The sequence below is a fragment of the Scomber scombrus genome, chromosome 8, assembly GCF_963691925.1.
Source record: "Scomber scombrus chromosome 8, fScoSco1.1, whole genome shotgun sequence".
Classification (NCBI taxonomy): domain Eukaryota; kingdom Metazoa; phylum Chordata; class Actinopteri; order Scombriformes; family Scombridae; genus Scomber; species Scomber scombrus.
Window position 1 is genome coordinate 29,850,944 of NC_084977.1, and position 27,178 is coordinate 29,878,121.

Below are 27,178 nucleotides of genomic sequence, written 5' to 3' on the forward strand. Positions count from 1 at the left end.
CACACACACACACACACACACACACACACTGCAACCCAAGAGGCCACACACACATACACACACACACACACTACTGCTGAACACTCTCTTTTTGTGTCTCTCTCATCTTTTTCATTTCTCCTCTAGTGAATATGGATACATACATACAATCTGCTGGTTGTTGTGTGATTCAAAAAGACATCAAAGTGTACAAGTGTCACAGAGCGGTGGTTTCACTTGATTTTTTTCATCATTCTTTTGACCCCACATTTTAGCATTCTTGCACAATTTAAGCATCGTGTAAAGATAAGCATGTATCCATTTAGCCCTGCAGAGCGATTATGCAGACAAACAGGTTCAAGAGGGTTTTTTTTTTTAGAGGCTGTATGAATATCAGTATTCATGCATGAGAGCTGGTTTCAGTACTCGGCTATTCTGGTCTTCCACAGGAGAAGCATGGAGCTAATTGTGTTTTGTATGAATGGCAGCGAGCAGGTTTATTCATGAATGCAAACAACACTGCAGCAGCAGCATCAGCGGCGGCGGCGGCTTCCTCAACCCCGGTGGAGGGCTCCTCCTATTCATGAATGTGCTGAAGAGCCCAGTCTGTTCAGTTCCCATTTATCTGTCTCTGTGTTTCTCTGCCAACTGGCTCCCATCACACACACACACACACACACACACAGCAGGTCCATGAGCAGGAAATCACCTGGCTGTGATACAGGAGTAGGGCGGCTGACAAATCAAAGCCACAATCTCGGGATCACCTGGTTTGAGGCGGTGCTAGACTTGCTCTGACATTTTCAAAGTTTATTATAAATGTATGATTTACTCCCTCTACACGCACACACACACACACACACACACACGCTCACACACATCCTTTCACCGCACAGCCGCTTTCCACTGCATGTCTACACCCTCTTCCATTCTTGCACCCTCCTCAACCCCACCTTCTGTTTGCAGTGGTTGGTGGGAAGGTTTGTGTGGTTCGGTCACCTCTGAAGCTTTCATCTGCACCGCCCCATCCTTCATGTCACAGCCTCAATTTGGAGAAATGTCAGTGAGCACAATGAGCCGGCAGGGCAGGGGCGCTGTGTCACAGCGGCGCAGACAGATACGAACACACCAGCTGCACTCATCATCTCAAACCACCTGAAAGAAAGTCATAGAGAGAGTGAGAGAGAGAGAGAGAGAGAGAGAGAGAGAGAGAGAGAGAGAGAGAGAGAGAGAGAGAGAGAGAGAGAGAGAGAGAGAGAGAGAGAGAGAGAGAGAGAGAGAGAGAGAGAGAGAGAGAAAGAAAGAGAAAGACAGAGAGCACAAGAGAGACAACAGATTGAGAGAGGGAGCCAGGGTGTCAGATTGGGAAACACCTCAGCAGCATATCAGTCACAACTGCTAGCCTTACTGCCTCTGTTGCCATGGCAACGGGGGACTGTCAGGCATCCTGGAGGGAGGGATGGTCCAAAAATCTGCAGCTGTCACTTACTTCAGGAGAGAGAGAAATGGAGCCGCTGTGTGTGTGTGTGTGTGTGTGTCTTTGTGTGTGTGTGTGTGCGTGTGCGTCTGTGTGTGTGTGTGTGTGTGTGTGTGTGTGTGTGTGTGTGTGTGTGTGTGTGTGTGTGTGTGTGTGTGTGTGTGTGTGTGTGTGTGTGTGTGTGTGGCCTGGCTGCTGCTGCTGCTGCTGTATCACTTCAATTCACTTCACTTCACGGGTAAGATGCTAAACAGGAAAGATGAGACACTTTGAATGAGCCTGTGGGGATGTGGAGATGGAAAATAATGCTCCGCTTTATGTTCCAAAACAACTTAACTGTTTAACCACTGCTCCATGGACACATCTATTTATACACTGCACCTTTACACACTGGACTGCAGTGACTTAAATTACGAGAAAATTAATTAGAGAGAGGAAGCAATGACTTTAAATGGCACTTACAGGATTTAACACCTGTTAAAAAATGTCAGAAAAAAGGGGGAAAGCTGGTGAATTAAAACCAAATTTCACAAAAGTAATTCATTCAAAACTCAAACTGTATGTTTTAGGAGCTGCTTAAACATCTCAATTTTATATGTTTATATGTCTTCAGATCTAGAAGGAGACTGTTTCACATTTTGGGTCATGACCTGCAAAACTGCTCATAAAAAATTGTACATTTGGAACTTTTGTTTTAGACCAAAAGTCCCTTTTTTAAGTTTACTTTGCTGTAAATACAAAGAAACAGGTAGAGGAACAATTTAATTTCTTTAAACATTAGTATACACTTGCTTTAGTTATAATTATAATTTTATAACGATATAAAGACAACTATTTTAACTTTAAAACTAGAATCAGCTGCCCGAGAATATTAAATTGATTTAAAACACATTAATCTTCAATAAGCTGCTAAAAAAGAAAAGAAATGGGGGTTGATATCAATTATTATCATTATGAGTCCTTAAAGTGTGTGATTGTAAATAAATTGCATGATGTAATTGTTCTGAAAAGGAAGGTCTGCTTGCTTATTTTAGGTAACACAAGCTCAACACATAGAAAAAGGTTTAAATGTTTAATATCAATTTTTAACTCGACTTTAAACCTTTCAAAGCAGAATATTTTCTCTTAGTGTGAGTTTTTGGTACAAGACAAAAGGACAGCAGAGAAAAGAGGACAGTAACAGGCACATTTCCTGAAAGCATATCAACCATATACAGTATTCAAGTGTGTGAAAAGGTTTAAAGACGAGAACTGGGGGTTTTAAAATCTGTAGACAGTGCAGAGACGAGAGTGTGAGAGCTCCTTTTCACTCTCCGTTCTGCAGCGTCACGGCATCAAAACCCACCAAACACACACACACACACACACAATCTTATTCTCCCTCCAGATGGGGGTCAGATTGTCTTTCTTCTTTGCTGTTGTGATCTCGACTCTTCAGCCTATTGATTTAAAAGGCGCTGGACGATAGTGGATATTGACTACATGATAATAGACTGAGCGCACGTAGAGACTTTTTTGTTAGCAGGACCCAAAGTGCTTCACATTGACTTCTTCATTGATGTGACAGTCCATTGACTTCCTCGGACATCTTAGCAATCTGAGGCACATGTGTAACAAAAAGCAAGGTTATTGGTCATCGGTCATCGGCCATCGGCCATGCTACTGACACACCTGCATGTGTCCTCAGACGACCCCCGAGCAGCTCCTTTTAGATTTTAAAAGATCTAAATGTCCCTTGAGTTATTGAGTATTTCAGATTTTTAATAAAAGCATATTCATGTGAACAAAGTTTAGATTATCATTGAGGCAAAGTGAGCAGCTGCTTGAGGCTGCAGACCCCTGAAAGCCCCAAGTTCACTGTAGTCAGGGTTGGGAAGGTTACAGGTTACTAGTTACTATATTTAAAATGTAATAAGTAATGTAACTATTTCAATTACTCCATCAAAGTAATGTAACTTATTACATTTGATGACTTTTCTAATGTTCTAACCAATGTTTTCAGCTGTTAGGGTAAATGTTCCCTCCATCTGTCCTTCTGTCCTTCCTTCCTTCCTTCCTTCCTTCCTTCCTTCCTTCCTTCCTTCCTTCCTTCCTTCCTTCCCTCATTCATTCCCTCCATCTGTCCAAACTTCCTTCCTTCATTCCTTCCTTCCTTCCTTCATTCATTCCTTCCTTCCTTCCCTCATTTATTCCTTCCTTCCTTCCTTCCTTCCTTTCTTCCTTCCCTCATTCATTCCCTCCATCTGTCCATCCTTCCTTCCTTCATTCCTTCCTTCCTTCCTTCATTCCTTCCTTCCTTCCTTCCCTCATTCATTCATTCCTTCCTTCCTTCCTTCTTTCCTTCCTTCCCTCATTCCTTCCTTCCCTCATTCCTACCTTCGTTCCTTCCTTCCCTCCTTCCTTCTTTCATTCATTCCTTCCTTCCTTCCCTACTTCCTTCCATCCTTCCTTCTTTCCTTCCTCCCTTCCTTCCTTCCTTCCATCCTTCCTTCTTTCCTTCCTCCCTTCCTTCCGTCCTTCCATCCTTCCTTCCTTCCTTCCTTCCTTCCTTCCTTCCTTCCTTCCTTCCTTCCTTCCTCCTTCCTTCCCTCCTAAGACCTAAGATCAGCTGTTAGGGTAAATGTTCCATTAATCACCAAAATCTAAGTCCAGCTGTTGTCATGGATACTGACATGATTTATAAGAGAGATCATTTCTTATAAAGCAACATTTATCTCTCATGTGAAAATGTATTCATTAGTTCACGTAGATGTTGGAATATAAAATAAAGATATTTGATTAATAAAGTGGGTTTAATTGGTACTGTGACTCCATTTAAGCCCATGTGTGCTCCTAATAAGCCACATCATGATTTATTTATAAAATATTAAAAAATATTGATTTCAAGGAATTAAAAACAACAATATATGTATTCAGTAACATGTTAAATATTTAAAAAATGAGGAAAAATAAGCAGAGGTAGGAAGTAACAAAAGATTTGCACTTCAATACTTTTTTACATTTGAACACACATATCTGTACTTTCTACTCCCTACATTGTCAAAACGCCTGACGTTACTTGTTTCAACCTCTCTGACTTTATAAAATGAAAACATGACATGCAAATAAATACAACGGTGTATTAGGGCCATATATGTAAGGTTGGGTACTTTAAGTGGTACCAACCAAATTATGTTAGTATAAAATGATACAATGTTGGAGTGAATTGTCTAAAAAGGTCTAACACAGAAATGGGTGATGATTCATGCTTTTTAATGAGAGTCAAAATTGACCCCGGAGGACAAAGTTTCATGATTGACGGGAAGACAACAAAAAGGTTAAACTGGTTAAAAGCGACTGGGAAAATTTAATTTGGGGTAAATCACAGTTCAAAAAATAACTATTGTACTAAAAATAGCTTCTTTATAATCTATCAAAGAAGAACAAAAGCGCATCTGTGCTCACGTTAGAGCTGTTAGACCGCCTCTTCACATTCAGACAGGTTGGTCCGCTGCTTTAAAGAGGAGAATATCAGGTGTAAATATATATAAATATATAAAAATATAAGTATAAAAATATAAGATAAGCAATGATTTTTATACTGGAAACTTTGTAATATTTCATTAAACCCTCCGGTTTTCCTTAGGTCAAGGAAGGACAGGAGGAAGGAAGGAAGGAAGGAAGGAAGGAAGGAAGGAAGGAAGGAAGGAAGGAAGGAAGGAAGGAAAGAAAGAAGGAATGAGGAAGGAAAGGAGTAAGGAGGGAGGGAGGGAGGACAAGAGGAAGGAAGTAAATGAGGAAGGAAGGTAGGAAGAAAGGAAAGAAGGAAGGAAGTGAGGAAAGAAGGAAGGGAGGAAGGAAAGGTGGAAGGAGGGGCAGGAGGAAGGAAGTAAGGAAAGAAGGAAAGAAGGGAGGAAAGGAAAGGAGGAAGGAGTGAGGGAGGGAGGAAAAGAGGAAGGAAGTAAGGAGAGAAGGGAGGGAGGAAGGAAATGAGGAAGGAAGGAAGGAAAGAAAGAAAGGAGGAAAGAAGGAAGGAAGGAAGGAAAGGAAAGGAGTAAGGAGTGAGGGAGGGAGGGAGGGAGGAAAAGAGGAAGGAAGTAAGGAGAGAAGGAAGGGAGGAAGGAAATGAGGAAGGAAGGAAGGAAGGAAGGAAGGAAGGAAGGAAGGAAGTGAGGAAAGAAGTATGGAAGGAGGAGGGACTAAAGAAAGAGGGAAGGAGGAGAAGAACAAAGGAAAAATTAAATAAAGAGGGAGGAAGGAAGGAAAGAAGGAAGGAAGGAAAGAAGGAACAGTCAAAAGAGATGGCGGAGGACGACAGGAGGGTTAAGGATGTAAGTGCTGGATAAACGTGACTTTCATTGACAGAAATGGTTTGACCTTCAAATTGGCGACATATTTTGGAGTTAAGGAGGAAGAGATTGGTATCATTTAGAGCTGGCTGAGAACTATTTTATTATTATTATTATTATTATTATTATTATAGGATCACCTGATTTGTGCTCAGCATGGTTGTAAGCTCTTCTCTGCTGTACTGTAAATCCTGATGTGTGTTGAAGGTCTTTTTTTTTTCTTTCTTTATTCTGATACTGTCCTTAAATGATGCATATTCATCATTTCATTTGTGTTTAACCAAATTATCACACAGCATAACTGGGGCTCTGTCACATCCTTGCACATGAATACTGCTCAGAGTGCACAGAGAGGGAGAGGGGGGGGAGGGGGGGGGGTACAGGAGGTTAAGCAACATTAATCCACCATGCATATGAATCAGCTCAGACATATTCCCGTACATATTGTATTCTTGTAATTCCCTGTCAAGCACTTTTTTAACTTTGGGTTTTTTTGGGCGGCTGTTATACAATCAAAAATGTGTTATTATTATTATAGTCCTTCCTTCATCTGCAGCGTAAATATGTTATAATTATGATGGTGAGACACTTTTAAATGCACATTTAAATGCACATTTGTGGATATCTTGAAGACCTCTGCTCTAAATCCTTTTATATAATTTACTTAATCTCTCTTTTACTGACATCCCCTATTCTAAATGACCTTTTCTTCTTGTCAGTTATATTCCTGCTGGATGCTTCTATACTGCTTATCTGTCCACATTGCATATTTATACGTCCTTCATTGGTAATATTGTTAATTATACTTTCATTTTGTGCAGGCCTTCTTATCATGTGAGTATTTGTTCTGCACAAATAAACACACACACACACACACACACACACACACACACACACACACACACACACACACACACACACACACACACACACACACACACACACACACACACACACACACAAATGCCTGAATTCACATTAAATTAACATTAAGCAAACCTGCAGTTAGTGCACACAAAATATGCAAATGTGCACCAAAAATGCACTCCACCATAACAATGCTGCACCGTAGCCTATATTTTAAGATGCACGTCACAATTTTTACATTTTCACTGTTAATTCGGGAGGAGAGCGCTATTTTTAGTCTTTCTGCACGACCATTACCTTTTCTCTCTCTCTCTCTCTCTCTTTCTCTCTCTATCGTATTTTTTTTTCTCTTCTGTTAAATCTCTGTATGAAACGACCACTTGACTCCGCAATAAAATATATATAAGAGGGAGAGGTGCAGGGAAAGACCAAATTGTTGCTAAATTGGAGCATCCACCGGTGCAGCTGGTCTATTTTTAGCTGGGAACTACATCAGCTCTGACTGCAGACACTGTGAGGGGAAATCACCAGCGCTGTTTTGCTGCTGTCTTCACCCCAACCAGTGAGGCAAATTACAGCCGGGGGAGGAAAGCAGAACATGATGTTTACTGTATGTGAGCTGCGCGTCTCACAGGCGAAAGAAAGAGAGAAAGTCACCCAAGGGGAAAAGAAAATATCAAATTATTATTATTATTGTTATTTTGTGATGGGGGGGCTGTTCTCTGAGCCTCGTGGTGAGATGTTTTGATTATCCTATGAGTCCTGTAGGAGCGCAGGATCACCGGTAACCCTGTCTGAGGCACAGCAGGTGGTCCGACTCATACTGAGAGAGCGAGAGCGGGAGAGAGGGAGGGAGAGAGAGCGAGGGAGAGAGAGAAAAAGAGAGAGAGGGAGAGGGACAGAGGCGTGCTGCACATTGGTCGGGCTACTTTTCTGACGACACACCAACAATCGTCAACCTGTAGGTCTCCACTGCCACCCTCTCCCCCTCTCTAACACCGAGCCCCGACCCCTCGGACATCCAGGACGCATGAGCTGGGAGAGGGTGCCGGCGGTTCGATCCCCGACCGGAGGAGAGGCACCGGAAAGTTAAAGGGAAGGGGGGGCGAGGGAGATCGTGCACCATCTCCCGCTTCATGAATGGCCGGAACATGGAGGAGATGCCATTCGAAAGAGTCAAGACCCGGCGGAGGAAGGGTCACTGCCCGGCCGGTGCACCCCTGGGCGCCATCGCCTGCGAGGACGAGTTCAACAGCCACGAACTGGAGGCTCTCTTCCAGAACTACAACCTGAAGCTGGAGCAGACCGCCACCCTCAAAGCGCTGGCGGTGCTCATCGTGGCCACGTCGTCCCTGTCCCTTGTGGAGCTGCTGTCCAGCCCGCGTCTCACCTTGTCCAAGGGCTCCTACCCGGTGCACTGCGTGGTGTTCCTGTCGCTGTTCATCGTCACCAACGTCAAATACCTGCAGGTGACGCAGCTGCAGCAAATTGCGAAGCTGGCCCTGCTGTTCAGCTTCACCTTTGCTCTGCTCTGCTGCCCGTTCCCGCTGGCTCTGGGCACGTCGGAGCTGGTGGACGCCGCTGCCCCTGAGCAAGGCGTGTGGCAGCTCATGTTGGTCACCCTCGTGGCTTACGTGCTGTTGCCGGTGCGGACCCTTCTGGCTGTGCTGTTTGGGGTGATGTTGGCTGCGTCCCACTTCATTGTCATAGCGACGTCGGTCACGGAGAGGAGACAGAAGCTGTGGAGACCGGTAAGTGCTGCACCGGCGTCCCAGTCAGCTCGCTAGTCACTCATCCAAACTCCACTGCCTCATGCTTAAATATAGTTTTATTTAAACCATCATGAAATTAAAATAAGCAGTCAGTAGAGTTCTCAAATCACTCAGCAGCTGCGGTCCAAGCACCCTTGAGCAACTCCAGTAGAGCAGCGTGGTTGTGCTTTGGAAAGCTCCCAGCAATGAAGCGACTGTGTGAGTGTGAAAAGTGGTGCTCAGAGGCAACATGCTCACTCATCCGACTTTCTGTGGAGAAGTAAAAAAGGTTTAAAAAAAAAAAAACCCACTACAGTGATCGATTTTAGCTCCAGGATACTGTAGCTGTGAAATTGGAAACGGGTAGAAAGTTTTAACTTTTTTTGCGCACCAGAGTAATGAAGTAGACGAGGAGCTGTCCAGCTGCCGGTGCTGAAACGGGCGCTGAGATTTCCTGCAGAGCCTCAGACAAAAATTGCTGTTGATACTTGAGTGGTGCTTGTACGCCAAATTGTAGGTGTAGAGGGGAACAATTTTAGGACAGAAAAATGTGATTTTTCCACCACCACAGCAACCTTTTTTGGCTTTTGACCCTTTAAAATGAAGCTAAATCAACTAGTAACCCCTTATCAGAAGCTGCTAATGTCACTATGTGTTGACTAGTTCAACCAAAAGACTAATTTTTTCCCTCTTAAATTGTTTTATTTATAAAGTCGGAGGGGTGTTAAGATCTAAAATTATCCAGTAATCCACAAGTAAAAAGCATGGATTAGAAAAACAAACATAATTTTGTGCAGGAATATATTTTGAATCCTGTTTACTCCTCAAACATGTCAGATTTGGATCCATGCTGCCATAAGACAAAACAAATCCTGTGACACTGAAAACATTTTAATACTTTTGACACACTTTATTTATTTTGGACTAAAGCACAGCTGCCCCTTTGTGATCCCTCATCAAAAAAAAAACTCATCCGCCGTCCAGTTCAACCAAAGGATGATCTCTGTCTATTTTTATTTTTTTGGGGAGTTCACCAGTAGTTCAACTAAAAAAGATTAGAGGGGAAAGTCTAAAACATTAACCTAACTTTGTGCGGCATAAATATGTTTTTTCCCCTCCCCTGTTAATCATTTCCCTTCATATTTCATTTGGGGATGGGGTCCAAAATGATCCCTTTGCTGTTGTTTATTAGTTACAGTATGAAGTGGAGTGAGGTGGTTGTGTTTAGGCGGTGTTCATCTGCTCACAACACAGAAAACATACCATCCATCTGGCTTTGTAGGATTAAAGTGCTTCTTTGACCTTTCACCTCTGACCTTTTTGGAACGACACAACGAGTGGTTATACAGTTCATCCTCCAAATTAAGTGGCAGGATCAATAGTCCCAGATCATTAATCAATAATGCACTTTGTCTGTGAGACCTTTTTTTCCCCACTTCACAGCTTTTATTCTTTAAGTAACACCTATGATTCATGTTGTAATCCGTGTGCTGGCCTTGATGTCTTCTAGTCAATCCATCCTATGGATTAATCAAGGATTGTGGAAGTATAATCTAACCAGGATGGTATGCCTGCAGAACAGAAATGCACATATGGACACGTGCGATCCTTCAGATTGACATGCACATGCACACATGCACACACACATGCACACACACACACACACACACACACACACACACACACACACACACACACACACACACACACACACACACACACACACACACACACACACACACACACACACAGAGCGCATAGAATAGACCACCCTGCCGGCTTTTGTTTGGCATGTCTGTTCTTGTTGTGTGTGCAGCTGGTGGCCAACGCTGTGCTGTTCACCAGCGTCAACTTGTCGGGGGTGTTTGTGAGGATTCTCACCGAGCGCACCCAGAGGAAAGTCTTCCTGCAAGCCCGCAACTGTATCGAGGAGAGGCTGAGGCTGGAGGATGAAAATGAGAAGCAGGTGAGGTGTTAATGTGCACACACACACACACACAGACACACACACAGATAGAAAACAGCAGAAGGGAGTGCAAGGCGGCGACAGTGATGACAACGACAAGCATCCATCCACACATTTCACTTCGTCTTGAGCGCGTATGTTCATGAAATATTCACAGTCTGTTGAGAAAGGGTTTTTTTTTTTTTTTTTAAAGGTTTCAGGTGCCAATGTATTCTAACAACCTGCCCACAGGCACACAGTAACTATGACAGCAGCTATTTAAGGAAAGAACAATTACTGTGGCACATGCACCAGCGCCACACATTCCACCCCCTCTGCGCACACCTACATGGAGCGATTTAACTAAGGAACAATCAGGCAACTTTAACACACAGAAAGACTTTGTTATGCGCCTCACCCTCCTCACTCGCAGTGTGCACCAAACCCACCTACACCAGTTGTTAAATAGAGAACTAATTATCCCATGTATATAATGCACTTCTATGCACGTCTCACCTTCGTTATACAACGCTTGTGAATGCATACACACACACACACACAACACACACACACACACACACACACACACACACACACACACACACACACACACACACACACACACACACACACATACACCTGCGCTTTGTAGATTAGATGATGATATGCTGTGTTTTCCCCCAGCAGTAACAGGCTCCCTTCTGACAGGTAATTACACAAGCAGATTGCTTTCATGGCCTCCCTACTCCAGTAAAGGTCACAATTTATCTGGGTGAGAGAAACACACACAGACCCCCTGATTGGGATCTATCAACATCCAGCCAACAGTGTGTGTGTGTGTGTGTGTGTGTGTGTGTGTGTGTGTGTGTGTGTGTGTGTGTGTGTGTGTGTGTGTGTGTGTGTGACCGGGCCTCTGCTGATGTGCCCACGAACAAACATCTTAGATTTGAATTTCACCCGTCAAAACGAGGCCTCGGTTATCACTCACGGTGTTTTGCTCCGGTTTCCGCTTTGAGCTCGATCTATAGGTCGTATTGATTTCCGAAACGTGCGTAGCCTTTTGCCGTACGTCTGTGTGGTAAATTGACTTCTCAGCTCAATAGCAATCTCGGGAAGCCACGAGCAAATGCGTAGCTGTCTCTCGACTCACTTGAGGCTTTCAGTAACACTATTCATGACCCCAAGAAACACCCCCCACTGTTCAACATGTCAACTCTAAAAGTGGTGTAAAAATGGTCGGTCTTACTTAAAGGTCCACGTGACTATAACAACTCAAGGTTGACTTACAAGCTTTTAATTAAGCTGTCAACCATGTCACATGGTCTCCATTGGGAGGATGGAGTCTGCTCAGTTGTGAGATGGAGATCTGTTGCTCAGACGCGCTTTCCTCCCAACCGGTCACGGCAGATGGCCGCACACTTAGAGCCCGGTTCTGTCTGAGGTTTCTTCCCGTTAAAGGGGAAGTTTTACCTTGCTGCTGTTGCCAAGTGCTGCTCATGTGGGAATGTTGAGTCTCTTTAATTTAAATGAAAGAGTACAGTCTAGATTTGTTCTATGTGTAAAGCGCCTTGAGGTGACTTTTGTTGTGATTTGGCGCTATATAGATAAAGATTGATTGATTGATTGATTGAATTTCAAGACTTCTCGTTCATGTTGGATTAAAAAAGCATCCCAGCTCACGGCCCACTTATTACCTTTCTTTAAGAGCTGTCAGCAGCAGCTACTGAGCCTCCACTTCAAGACAACTGAGCAAAATCCTGCTGGTGAAGACCCTCAAATATGGATGTTTAGGACCATTTTGTCAAATTATTACTAAAGTCAATGACCTCTTATGATTCCTCTGATAAAAATAACTCTGGTAAAGTCTAATGAATTCCCCTTTCTGCCAGTAATGCACGTATTTCAGCTTTAGAGATCATCTGCAACCATGTGTCATCACTTTTTCAGTAACTGTGTGATGATTACTGCACTTGTTCTTGTCATGTCATCTCCATTTTTTTTTCATTTGCATGGATATCTTGTGCTTTTAGACTTCGGTTTGGTTTCGTAAACACGTTTTACATGTTAAATTGGCTGAAGAAAACTCCTCTGTCTTCCTCCTGACTGAGTTTTCATTTTCCACATTTTTGCAGACAAATATCTGCTTTTAAAGACTTCTTGTTAATCTGATGGCAGGAAATCTACATGTTAATGTGAGAGAGAGCACGTGTGAGCGAATGGTTCATTAATAAGAGATCCACAGTCAAACAGAGCACACAGTGAATTAAGCCGCGGACATAATAGAGAAATGGGAATCATTAGTGTGTGATTATAACACGTTCAAGGATGAGAAGTGGATGAGATTAATAAAGCAGATAAATTAATTATTTTATTAAAAAAACAACCACACCCTCGCATTTATTGGTTATAGCCATTTCCACACCTGACACACACACACACACACACACAAACACACACATACCGACACACACTATCACACACAGCCTCTCTCTCAGGAAGTGAGATGGCTGTTTCTAAAAGCTGCTCTCTCTCTGGTATCGGCAGGTGAGAGGCAGTTGTCTGAATGGATGTATAATGTGAGACGGTGTCAGAGGGAGACACAGGAGAGCCCCGGCTGCTTTTATAACTCTGCCTCTAACACAGCTATTGAGCAGAGCCACCTGATGATTCATTGTGCATTCACAACCATTTGACATCCGGCTAGAGTTTTTTTCAAGTGTATTTTATGCTGCTGCTGCAACTGAGACTATTCACACACACACACAAATATGCTCATCTACTCTATCTACTTTAGGACAGAGCTGCGTTATTGATTAATCGATTAGTATTTGATTGAAATAAAGTTATTCTGCAACTAGTTTGATAATTGATTAATAGTTTGAATCTTTTTTCAAGCAAAACACCAACTATGTGAGGCTTCCAAGTTTCTCCAATGTGAAAATTCACCAATGTTCTTAATCGTACATTAAAGCAAATTGAATTTTTGAGTTTGACACAAGACAAGACATTTGATGACTGATGCTGTGTCTCAAATCTCACACTTCTGTTAGTACACTGTGTGACACTCTGTACTTGCATAGTGTGCAAATTTCGACAGGTTAGCGTTGTCTCAAATCAAACATGGCCGTTGTGCACTTATCAGAAATGACAGTTAGCTAAATCATCACAGACTAAATCGTTAGAGGCTGCTAAGTTAACCCAATAAACCTACTGATGGCTTATATGTGACAACAGTATAGTGGTGCTTAGTGCAAAAAACACAAGTATAATTTACATTTGTATAATGCAGCAATGTTCACCGTAGTTACAACGTCCTCGGCTGCAATTTCCTGTTTGAAAAGTGGTCCCTCCCCTTCTGCTACGGAGCCAAGATGGCGACCGTTGAGGGTGAGAAGTGTCCATAGTTCCACACTCAACTTTTTGACCATCCATGTACTCATAGTGCTGCAAGTTTCCATACTCCTCAGTGTGAGCGCACTTATGCACCCAAAATATTAAGAACAGTATGTATAGAAGTATGAGATATAGTCTTGTGCTGTAGGAAACTGTGATGAACATTTTTCATTGTTTTTCATATGATTCATCAGGGAAAGACGATAAAATAATCATTATCTGTATCCCCTACTTGAGGCTGAGGCTGTGCTGGAAGGATCTATTTGACTGAAAATGAATTGTTAATGTATTAATCTGTTAAATTATTCTTTAAGTACAAATGCAAAATGTTCTCCGGTTCTAGCTTCTCACATGTTATGGATTTACGTCCAGTGTTAATGTCAGGAAGTAGTAGTTTCTTTCATGGAGTGACGTTAGAAGAAAGGGTGTTAAAGTCAGGGTGCTGTGTGTGTGTGTGTGTGTGTGTGTGTGTGTGTGTGTGTGTGTGTGTGTGTGTGTGTGTGTGTGTGTGTGTGTGTGTGTGTGTGTGTGTGTGTGTTGGGATATAAATTTGGATTGGAGTGTAATATTTTCTCCCTCTGTAATTATGACGGACCACATGATTAAAGCTGTTACTGAGCACACTCGGGTCCATTCAGATCCACTGGAGTATTCCACATATTGATACACAGACCTGAGATACAAGGCAGTGAAATGAGACTCTACCTAACCCAATTACAGTCTCATCATCATTATCATTATCATTTGGACCGGATCTAATTCATGTCAGTTCCCATGTCGGGTCCAACAGAACCAACAGTCACTTTTTTTATTAAACATAATCATAATTGTTCCTTAACCTTAACCAAACTGTATGTGCTGATAATAATAAGTTGAATGTGTGTGTGTGTGTGTGTGTGTGCGTGTGCGTGTGTGTGTGTGTGTGTGTGTGTGTGTGTGTGTGTGTGTGTGTGTTATAAGTGCCACTTTTCTCTATTTTATATCATTGTAAATGGAAGATCTTTTAGTTTTTGACTGCCGGTTACATAAAACAAATAGTTTCAAGACTTCACTTAATATTCTGGGAACATGTGAAAGACATTTTTTACTATTTTGTGATAGTTTTTAGATTAAACCATCAACTAAACAATGTTATCAGTAAAATAATCGCTATTAGTCTCAGCCAAATCTGCATGTGGTCCAAAAGTCCATTAACTTCTGCTTCTATGGCTTGAAATAAAGCTGTATCTTATAATTATTCTTATTGGTTAACAAAACAATCTTACCTTAAGATTCACACTGTTTTGATTGTATCACAATGATCTTTCTCTGCAGGTGAAACCCTGCAGTGTGATTGTTTTATCACATTTCCAAAACCAAGAATTAACTTTAAATCTTAATTATTTTCATTGTGAATTAAACTGTTGATTATTTTTTTGATTAAAGGATTAATTGTTCCATTTAGCTCAATTAATCCATTGTTGCTACATCAAGGCAAAAAGCACAACTTTTAAATATATATATATATATATATATATATTTCTGTATAAGCCTGCATGAACAATCATACATGATGTGCTCTTGTGTCAATACAAAGTTCCAACACTGCCTCCTCTGTTTTTAACCCCTTCCTCCTCAGGAGCGTCTGCTAATGAGCCTGCTGCCCAGGAATGTTGCCATGGAGATGAAGGAGGACTTCCTGAAGCCGCCTGAGAGGATCTTTCACAAGATCTACATCCAACGTCATGACAATGTCAGGTACGGGGGTGTCATGACAACTGTGGACTGCAGAGGTGTACGCGGAGGGGGCTGGAAATGTTTTGATCCAGGTGTCACCTGCTGTGACGTCAGGGTCAAGAATAGAAGGAGAGCAATTAAGATTAGCCATTAAACGCAGGGATGCAATCAAACTACTTAAAGGTTAGAAAGGAGAAAAGGGACAGATCAGTGTTGCCTCTGCAGATATAAAAAAAAAAGACATCTCCAGATTCTTCATATTCTTATTATATTATATCTGCACGAGACTCATAAATGTGTTCATGTAAAATATTAATTCACTGTCAACTATTACATGCATGAGATGATTGTTTTGTTGAAAGCTTTGTAGCAACCAGATGGGGGTATTTTCGTCTTTCTGAATGTCTCCAAAGCTCATTGGTGATATTTTTCCACTTTCATCAGAATTAATTGGGTTTCCAGCTGTAATGAAACATGCTATTTGTAGCATTATTCAAAAAACTACTAAAGAGATTAGCTGGCAATTACCCCCCCCCCCCTGTTGTATTTTATCCCAATCTTGAGTGGCAGTTGATCAAACAGTGCAGTCGGTAAAAGAAGCCGCTGCATGCAAGTTTCTGCATCTAATAATTGGCGTTTAATTCTAATATTAAGTGACAGTGCAGGAAGTTGTGCAGCCTTTCCGTAGGAAGTCACAATGTAGGAATGGAGATGGTAGAAGACAGTGTTTGAGTTTATATCCAATCACAGACTTGCTGTTTATTGGACATAAGCATGATCTTTCCCTCAACCTAAACATGCTATAGTTGGACAGAACTATGAAAACATTGTCAATCAGCATAAAAATGAGTTTAATTGAACATAATTTGGGGGTTTTGCATTGCAGATTTGTCTTAAATCAGTATTCTTGACTGGTAATATAGTGTTGGCAGCATTTAAATAACACCTCTAACAACAGAAACCCACTGCAAGTTATAGGATTTGGCTGGTGAATCTCTATATTTGTCATATTGTCAAACATCACAGTGCAGAGCCAAAACAACAAAGAAATGATCTACTTACAGGTATCCAAAGCCTGATATAGCTTATTCCTCTGTGCTATGGACCTCTGCTGTTGTCCAAAAAGTATTAGAAACATGTGAATGAGCCACACCGCTGTACTGGGTGACAAGTTCCTTCATTATTAAGAGTTTAGGGATGTTAGTTTGTTTAGAAACAGCTCCAGAGATTAATAACACATAGGTCACAGTATGGGAACGTGGTGCTGTTTTAGAGAGCTTTGTTGTGCTAAATATGTGCAATAAGTTATTTGATAAATTAACTATGTAGTGTTGGGACATCTGGGATCTGGATGAGGGACATTTCTTTAGCTGTTTTCTGACATTTTATAGACTACACAATGAATGAATTAATCATAAAGTAGTTCTCAGATTCATCGATAATGACAATAATCTTTTAGTTGCAGGCCTTGATTATTCCATTAACAGAAAGCAACTATTTTTGCTAATCATGCGCTAGTTTAAGTCATTTATTGAGCAAAAACTCCAAAGTTTTTAAAAGAAAGAAAGAAATCTGCTGCTTGCCGATGTCTTTTTTATTGCTCATTTTCTTCCCTTTGGTCCTGAGAAATTGCGATGGGTGCTTATCTGACATTTCATAGAACAAACTTCTTTTCAATTAGATCATTAGATTAAAAAAATTAATTAGAGATAAAACGGTGTGAATTAAAACATTATTTAGAGCCCCATCCTTGCGATTATTTTCATCCCCTTCAGCAGCCACCTCTCTTGAACTTGTAATGAAGACAATATTACAGAGAGCATGAGAACCTGGCCCGACGTCGAGCTGATTACATTCCAGCGAGGCGGTAAAGAGAATAGAAGAGCTGTGTCGGTTTGCTACTGAGTGTGGGAGTGGAGGGCTAGGTAGCATGTCAACAGCACTCCTGTCAAGAGACAAGCCTCTCCACTCTGTGTCTGTCTGTCTGCTCGGCTCCCACACTCACCCACAGCTCGGGGAACATCACCATCACCATCACCGTCAATTTCACCGATCGCCAGCCCTCGCTGCTGCTGCATTGGCACCCAGCCAAACATCATGCTGCTGCACCCAGCGAACAAGCCCCCCCTCCAACCAACCACCCACCTCCCTGTCTCCAGGGAGCTGCTACAAACACACACATCAACACATGAGGAGAAAAAAACAAAACACACACACACATCAGCTTCATGTTGCCGAGCAGGGGCGTGACATCTCCCTGATCTGGCCCCCGTTTGATGTGGCCCCAAGAACGTTTGATCGCACACCTATTTAGCTCAGCCACCGCTCTGCTCTCCCTCTCTGCTCTCCTTTCTTTCTCTCCTCCTCCTCCTCTTCTGCCCTCCTCTCGCCCCTTCTCCTCCTCACCCCGCCGCACACCGGCACGACCTGCAGCACCACGGCAGCAGCCATTCAAAAGACCAATCGCACAACAGAAGCTCTTCTATCGAGCAGCAGTCGTGATCCAGGCTTTGCATACATCAGGGCTCCTGAGGAACTATACAATTCTGCTAAAAAAAGAGCACAGCAGCTCAGTCACGATGCAGAGCGAGGCCTTCTTCCTGCAGCGAGGACTCAGTGTTGAACCTCCATACTTTGTGGCTCCCTACCCAAATATGTCCCAATTAAAAAGCAGAAAAAAGTGTCATAAAAATGTTTACTCTATCATATAACACCTTTTTTTGTTGCCAATTTCAGACTATTTTATGAAGTTAAATTTGGCTGAAGACTGTTTTCATTAGAAAAACTCCATTTAAATGCATTAAAGTGAACAAACAACTTAGCATTGAACTCCTACATTATCGAACTCACGTTGGACGGTTTTTAATTCATGCATTCTTCTTCATTGTCAAATCCTGGCGACTACATTACCCACAATGCACGCATGCTTGACTGCCAACAGTTCATTAGTAGCATCTGAAGTAGCCTTGAGCCTCCAGCAGAGTTCATCAAACTCACTTAAAATCAACTATAGTAGCTCTAAGACCAATGCTGCTCCTTCATTCTGATTCTTCTGCATAGTTTTATGTGTTTCATCTTAAGACTCAATCTTTTAGCATGATATCAGGTTTAGATTTAAGTTTAAAAGTGTCTTTTTCTATATTAACTAAGACCATCATTCTCCAACCTTAACCGAGTGCTGAATATCATTTCTGGGAGACAGGTTTGTATCCACAGACCGTGTTTACAACCACACCATGGAAGTAACTCTTCAGCTTTATAAGATAGTTAATCTGCCAGTAACGGAGCTATTTTGTCTTCGTCTGTTTTAAAAATGAAAAAAGCTCCCACACACTGTTGTTTATTAAGTTACTGCAAGGTTTCCGTCTCTCGGAGCTTCATCAGGCATATAACAGGCAGCATTTACACACTTTAATATAGACATACGAAGCTTGCATCAATCATCCAATGAGAGGACTTGAAAGATCACTGATTAATCAATGAGCACCTGAGTTAATACAAATAGTGTAAGTCACCTGTCAGACTATAGAATATGAGAATAAGAGAGGATGGAAAATTATCAAAATGGTAAAATACAATAAACAGTACAATTAAGGACATGATGTCACTTGACCAATAAATACGATCAGTAAATACGATATCCAATCAGTACAAACTAGAAAAATGACTTAATTGATTTGAAGAAGAATTTGGAGAGGTAAACTACTACAGGTGTCTCTGTAAACTGCTTACATGAAGTGTGAGAATGTAAAACCTGAGGGGTGTTTGTCACAAGCAAAAAGTGGAAGGAGCATGATGTTGTTTTTAGCACCAGAAGGTGTGAAAATGCTGAACTATTCCTTTATAGTTAGTAGCTCTCTGAGTGTTGTCACACCACCAGCTGGCATTAATATTAACACATATCAGTTCATTTTACCATGATACCATTTGTCTAAATTATACCAGAAGATATCAGAGTAATTTAATAAGCATTACATACTGTTCAGGATCAAATTTGAACCATTTTTCACATTTATGAGGTGTAAAAACACCTTAAACACATTTAATTTAGTTGTAATATTCCTAATGTGAGCCACAGTATACAAAAATGGATATAAAATGCATTGTTATTTAATTTTTGTGCAGCTTATACACATTTTTATATTTGCAAATATACAAGTTTATTTTGCAATTATTTAAAAATCAGCATTTAAACATGTTGTATTGATCATATTATATAAAATGTTCTCCTGCACCATAAAATAATGATAGTAAAACCATCACCTTTTTTTTCTCCGTAAGATTATTAAAACATTTATTAATGACGATGGGGAATATGAACAGTATGTGAGGGTTAAAACAGTATATTCATGTTTATAAATGCTTCCGAATGCACTTTTAATTTATTTTTGAGCAACTTTCAACATAAAGAAACATGTTTATTGAACCATTTCTCATGAAAAGATGATGGAAAACACACTGATTTGAATCTCAGCTATCATATCAGCATTATGATAAATGTTAAATTATGTAAAATATTACCCAGCTCCACACATAGCCTCATCTCTCAGCCTTTTACTCCAGTGGGAGCAGTATATTTTTTCTCCCCTCAGCTGGGAGTCAATAAGATCCATAGCACCTTGTTTTGTTGCCATCTGGCCTGCCTCGGAGCAAATGAATGAGGGGCTAAGTAGCTTTCAACACCTTCCTCAACCCCACTACACCAGCTATGCAGCAGCAGGCAATTTAGCTCTGTAATTGATTTAGTGGTTTGGCCTAAAACACCTTTTTCACTTATTAGGGATTGGATTATGATACTTGCTGCTTGCTTCACATTTGAGCGCCATTAGCCAATTTTCGTCTGCACCGGAGCGATCTGTGGGTATTTTGGTGTCAGCGAAAGGAGGGATATAGGGATATACTGTTATTGTGCTGTTAACACCCCCCCCCCCTGTTTTTCTACAATTTAATTTAATTGTGTTTAGAGAACTGAAATCAGCTGTTATGACATGTTGAGCTCTTTGCATTAGATCATAATCTCTCTCTCTCTCTCTCTCTCTCTCTCTCTCTCTCTCTCTCTCTCTCTCTCTCTCTCTCTCTCTCTCTCTCTCTCTCTCTCTCTCTCTCTCTCTCTCTCTCTCTCTCTCTCTCTCTCTCTCTCTCTCTCTCTTTCTCTTTCTCTCTCTTTCTCTTTTCCCTCTCTCTTTGTCTTTCCCCCTCTCTCCTTTGCAGCATCCTGTTTGCAGACATCGTGGGTTTCACCAGCTTGGCATCTCAGTGCACCGCTCAGGAACTCGTCAAGCTGCTCAACGAACTCTTTGGGAAGTTTGATGAGCTGGCGACAGTAAGTGCACACCACCTTTTATCTCCTCTCCGCTATAGGGTTGGACGATATGGGCAGAATCAAATATCACGATATTATTGTCCAAATACCTCGATAACGATAATTTGACAATATTATAGGGATGATTATCGGTGCTTTCACAAATATTTACACATTGAGATTTCTGATAAATATTCATCAGTAATGTGGATAAAAGCAGATAATAGAACAGCCTGTTAAGCTAAATGAAGCCTGTAATGAATCCTTTAAAAGCAGGAAAAGACACTTATTCCATGTCACCATATTATGATATTTAAAATCTAAGACGATATCTATAAAATATCACAATATTGATATAATATTGATGTATTGCCCAGCCCTACTTGCCGCTAACCTTTACATCTGCTGCTGTTTAATGAAAATGATCAAATGACTATATGGTCCATATGCTTTTATCTACATGTAATAACAATAGAGGGATCTCACCTCAATAGGCACAATATATTGGACTGTTCATACTATATTTTTTAGCTTTTTTCATACTTTCATTCTAATTTAAGTTGTATTATCCTTTATCAAGATTAATTGAATATTCCCAGACTTTAATTTATATATTCGGCCACTGTGGAAAAGCTGTGAAAACAACACTGATCATCTCCTCATCTTTTAAACTTAGTTGCCTATTTACATGTACAGCAGACATGGAGCTGTGTGTTCCTAAGCTGCTAAATGCTCCATTAACTGTGTCTGTTTGCAGTTTGGTGCTGATGAGATGAGGTAGTATAAAGTGTTTGTTTCTGAGCTGTTTCCACAAGATGAGAGTAGTAAGAGTGAACCAAAGCAGTAACGTTGAGGAGTGGATAACCAAAATAATGAGCTGAAAGATATGAGGTATTAGTGGGTATTGGTACTCGATATCTCTAAAAGGTATCGACCAAAATAAATCAATACCAAGTAGTATGGAAACATCTCCCGTCAAATGATATCTGCAATCAATCCTTTTTGCACCCAGAGCTTGAAAATATGACAAATTGTACGGACTCGCTCGCAGCCAACCTACGCAAGTGTTCTTTCATTTAATGCAACATGTGATTGACCCACTGCTGCAGCAGCTAAAACCCGTCTGTGGTGGTGAAGTCGCAATTTAATGCTTCTATTCACATGATGGGTATCGAATGAAGTACTCAGTTGGTATCAGTATCACTTTAAGCGTACTTGGATTGGCACTGGTATCATCATACCCAGCCCTACGCTCTGTAGAGCAGATAAGAGTTGCAGAGTTGTGTGATAATTTTCGGTAGAATCATCAACTTTCACATTACACATAGTGATTTAATCTATTGCTGCTATTAAAATATGAATTATAGCAGCTTTAAACCTGCAGTAACTGATTTTTTAGCCACTTCCACAGTAAGTTATCATCACCTTGTTAACAAAAACGTATTATTTCCACATCCAGCAGTTACGGAGCAACGTTATAATTCATTTGGAGTCGTGTTTCAGTCCAACTGGTGAATGCAAGTCCAATATTCTTCAATACTCTCTTTTAGCTCTGTTTTTGCTCTCTACAAACTCCTGAGGGAAATATCTGGCTCTTTAGCTGCTAAATGCTCCACTATGATCACCAGCTGGTCTACAGCTAACTGTGTTTAGTGCAGCTCAGGTCATGTAGAGTGGGTTAAGGTGAGGTAAGATAATGTCTCCAAATGATCTAAAACAAGCATTACTGTAATTTCTTGTTGCTTATCATCATATGACTGCACTGATACTGATATATCTTTGCTAGATGAGAATGTATTGGTTGCATTTGTTCGTTTTCGGTTCCAGCTTCAGTGAGATAATGGCACACGAGGGTGTAACTTGCAGAGAAACATCAATAAATGTTATGATATGATATGATTATAGCTCTTGTTAGCGATGAAATAATGTCACTGAGCTATCACAGTGAGCCTACAGTGAGGGGGAGGCACGGCTGGCACGGCTGGCTGTGAGTGTCTCCGAAACAGTTGTGAGCTCCTGTTTTAGCCTGTTGTGTTCCTCTGCAGCACAAAAAAAAAAAAAAAAAAAGCTTCCAAGAAAAACGAACTGTATTATTTAGTCCTGGGGCTCATTTATTATGCAAAGCAATATATTGATCAGACAGTGAAAGTGAAGCTGGTGAGGCTGACTGACATAGAGGAGGAGGAGGAAGAGGAGGAGGAGGAAATGAAGGTCAAGAAGAAGGAGAAAGGAACTGGAAGGGTGAGAGAGGGAGAGATGAGTGACAGAGGGGAGATAAGGGCTGAGGAGGTGGAGTGTGTATGTGTGTGTGTGTGTGTGTGTGTGTGTGTGTGTGTGTGTGTGTGTGTGTGTGTGTGTGTGTGTGTGTGTGAGCATTATTGGGACTATTGCACTTGATAAAGAGAGTGTATGGTAGCGTACAGTGTACATCAGTAAGCCTGTGTAGCGTTGTTCTCTGGCAAAGAAGATTAGGTGAGTGATAGGTTATCTGCCGCCAGGCCACTGTAATCATATTAATACTGCATGAGCCACACACACACACACACACACACACACAACCACACACACACACACACATACACACAGGGCATACAGAGGATAGAGGAGTTACTCGCTTGGTAAAGCTTTGAGAAATAGTAGCTGACAAAATAGTCTTAAAGCTGCATTGCGGGGCTTTTTGTCTCCCCCTTCTGGCAGTGAGAGGAATTACAAAAACACTGTCAACGCCACACTGACATCACAGGCTCAGCCGTAGCCTTCTGTGTTGCTTCTGTTGAGGCTGTAAAACGATGGATACATAGTTTTGAGTGAAACAGCACCTGTGAAATGACTCATCTCACTATCAGAATTTGATCCATTTAGTTTGATAACATTTGGAAAGTCTAGAAGAGCTGCACGATTAAATTATTCTGTCCCCATTTAAGTTAGCAGAAAGCTAACAGGAAGTTAGCTGCTCGGCTGGTGGAAGTCTGTATCGTGCATGCTCTGCCCGTAGAGCATGCTCAGTATATTTAGCAGTGAGAGGCATTGTGTGAAATAGTTTGGCAACGGCTGAAAAATAACAGAAGTTCATTTATATGTAAAAGCTTTGAACTGCAGGTTTAACTCAAGGTCTACTTACTAGCTCTGGGGGTTTCAACTGCATCTCTCAGTCCTCTTAAGTGGATGGATTTGGCTCACGTGACAAATGATGAATTCTGAAATGAGACAATTATGTCCACCTGTTATAACGTGACCGACACTGTAGCCAAATGTCCGTATAACTGTGAGGGAAATGTCCACGAGCATATTTGCACGTGCAGACTGATGATTTTTAAATATGAAGCCCATACGTCAGTGGAGAGTAGACAGGAGTCCTGGATGTCTTGCATTGGAAAGGTTTATTTACTTGATCAAGGAGAAGTGAATGAATAATCAGTACACGTTATGTTCTGATGCTTCCTTCAATTCTGAAGTTTCTGTCCTCCAGGGATAGACTTTAAACCACACAGATAATGCCACAGGATGTCCAAATATGGTCAGATCCAACACATTTACAGCATATATAGTTTTTAGTCTACTTGTCTACAGATAAGAATATTGCCTAGACACAACTCCGGGCCTTTGTCCTCCATCCCTCTGGGTTCACCATATCCAACCTCTGGCTACAGTTACCTCTACTCCATTCAGATAGCGACAGAAAAACACATATCTGACCTCGACTGCTATAGCAACACTATCAGGGTGCCTCCTGTTTTCCCCAAAAGGATCAGCCTCACTGCCTACTACTATCTCAAGGGGAGACAGTGTCCTCCAGTCACAAACAGACCTCTGTCTCTGTGGACCTTGAGCTAATATTGGTTTGTTAAACTCTAGAGCATCCCAAAAAAACTTGACCATCACCAATCCAGAGAATTATGAGCAATTCTGCAGCTTTTGCCTCTTTTAGCGCTCAGTGTTTCCAGCAGCAGCAGGCGGCTGTTTCCAGCTCTGATAAACCTACTGTACGCTACCTGTCCAACATCAAACAGCAGATAGATAAATTAACAACTATCTGGTGAAGAAAGAACATGCTTCTCAAGAATTGGTGGAGACCAAACTAGAGCTAATAAAGAGTGAATATTAGATTTAGATTGATCAGATGGACAAACAGATAATTGGGAAGTTTATTGGTTAACATGTACTAACTTTATAGGGAATTGTATGTTAGACAATGTATGTGTTTTTTTAACCTCTTATATCCAGAAAAAAACAAATAAACAGCTTTGAAATGAACAGTAAAAGTAGTTATGCACGAGTGTTTCTATGCTTGTTTATGAGCCATGATGAACTATAACAGATTTTAAATGGAAATAAGTTTGTTATTCAAATGCATTCTTAATGTAGAGCACTTTTTAAAATGCAAACACTAGTTAAAACAGTGCAGTATGTTACAATAAGCCCACAAATTTAAATGTCATTCATGTCAAATTTAGTTGCACTTGAGCATTTTTTTTCTCTACAGGTAACCTCAGATTTCCACCAGAGACTTTAGTTTTATCTTCCCCGTTAAATTTGAATAATTACGCAATATATTCAATGATTTTTCATATTTACACATGCCTTTTATGCCTATTATGAAAAACAGCTCACCACCAAGAGTCCTCCAGTTACACTGTTAACTCAATTACACCCAGAATGTCAGTCACACCACATCAACACTCAACCCTTCATGTACATATACGATATGCTTGACCTCTTCTTATACGAGGCCAAGTGATCTCTTCAGACAGTTTACTCTTGCTTTCTACACACACACACACACACACACGAGCGCGCACACACACACACAAACGCACATACATACATACACACATACAAAAGTCACATGATCAGCAGGATTATCCCTCTCGAGTTCATTCTGCATCTCAGCAATCAGTCATGGCTTAACGCTGGGCGAGAGACAGAGGGAGAGAAAGTGCAAGATACAAGGTGATATGTGGCTTGCTATCAGTGCTCCAGCGCTCAGTAAGCCATTATATGGAAATCAAGTGATGAGGATATATTGTGTGCGTGTGTGTGTGTGTGTGTCCGTGCGTGTGAGTGTGTGTGTCTAGCTGCAGCTGCATCCTAATTGAGATTTATACCCTGTCGTGTAAGCGAGGGAGAAATTCACTTTCAAATCGGCTCTGTCACAGCTGCTGAGCCTGTCTGACTGCTGTATGCTACCCAACACATTTATTCCCTGGAGGTTCGACCCAAACCTACCCATAACAGACGCCGCATGCCTAACCCTAACCTTCACCCGACCCAAAATCAATCATGCCCTAATTGGAGACACTGTAATAAAACAATCAGATGGTTTAAAAGATCCCAAGTTTGTCTCCAAAAGCAAACACATACCTTTCTTTTGAGACATGGCTTGCTGATAATTTTTCTCCCTCTGTCTCATTTATGTTCACACACACACGCACGCTCGCGCACACACACACACAGTTTCTGTTCCTTGTGCTGGGATAATCATCCACGTTCTGAATTCTCATATCCTCCCACGCCAGAATCTTTCTGCTCCCGTGAGCAGAAAACCAGAGCACCCCGTCTCCTCTCTTCTCATCTCCGCCTCTTACTCTGCAGTTGTCATGAATCCTCTGTATTATATGTGTATGTGTGTGTGTGTGTGTGTGTGTGTGTGTGTGTTTGTGAGTGTGCATGTACATGTTTGTCACTCAGAGGAAGCCTGCAGGCTAAGCTTTGTAGGGTCAACCATTACAGTTTTCTGATGACTGTGTGTGTGTGATGCACTGCCAAATGGGAACCCTCTGTGTGTGTGTGTGTGTGTGTGTGTGTGTGTGTGTGTGTGTGTGTGTGTGTGTGTGTGTGTGTGTGTGTGTGTGTGTGTGTGTGTGTGCAAGTAAACCGAACTACCTGTACAGCATGTTTGCATGCGACCGATCGGCTGCTTGTGCTGCAGCGTGTGCAGGTATATGTATGTGTGTGTGTGTTTTGTGTCCACGTGTTGTCAAGGTGTGTGTGTATTTGTGTTTTGTGTCATCGTTGCAGATTTTGTGCATAATGTGCACTGTGACAAATAGCTGATCTGTCTGGGAATGTGTGGGTGGGATTCTACTTCAAGAGCATGTCGGAGCAATTAGAGTTGGCCTCAACTACAAACACACACACACACACATACACACACACACACAGTTGCACAAGTACGCACACACACACACACACAATCTGATTTACATGAGCAGAGATGCAGCTGCAGCTTCCATGCAGTTTCCATATACAGTCAAATCTCATGTGACAGGAGTGAAAGTACAATTGTTCTTCATGTAGCGAGTGTGAGTAACTTTCAGAAATGTGCCGCAGACGTGACATTAATTAGTTCCTACTGTCTGAGCTTGTCATAGGACTCATCTGAACTTTTACTTCTTTTCAAAGAGTCGTCAAGTTGAGTTG

General features: G+C 41.4%; 1 protein-coding gene across 1 annotated transcript in view; it reads left to right on the forward strand.

The window, feature by feature from the left end:
* The first annotated feature begins 7,787 nt into the window (after positions 1-7,787).
* LOC133984391 (adenylate cyclase type 1-like) overlaps positions 7,788-27,178 on the forward strand; it is a 62,093-nt gene continuing 42,702 nt past the window's right edge. Inside the window, 4 exon segments of the mRNA XM_062423693.1 lie at positions 7,788-8,402; positions 10,219-10,368; positions 15,359-15,477; positions 20,668-20,779. Of these exon segments, the coding sequence (XP_062279677.1) occupies positions 7,788-8,402; positions 10,219-10,368; positions 15,359-15,477; positions 20,668-20,779 (996 nt within the window).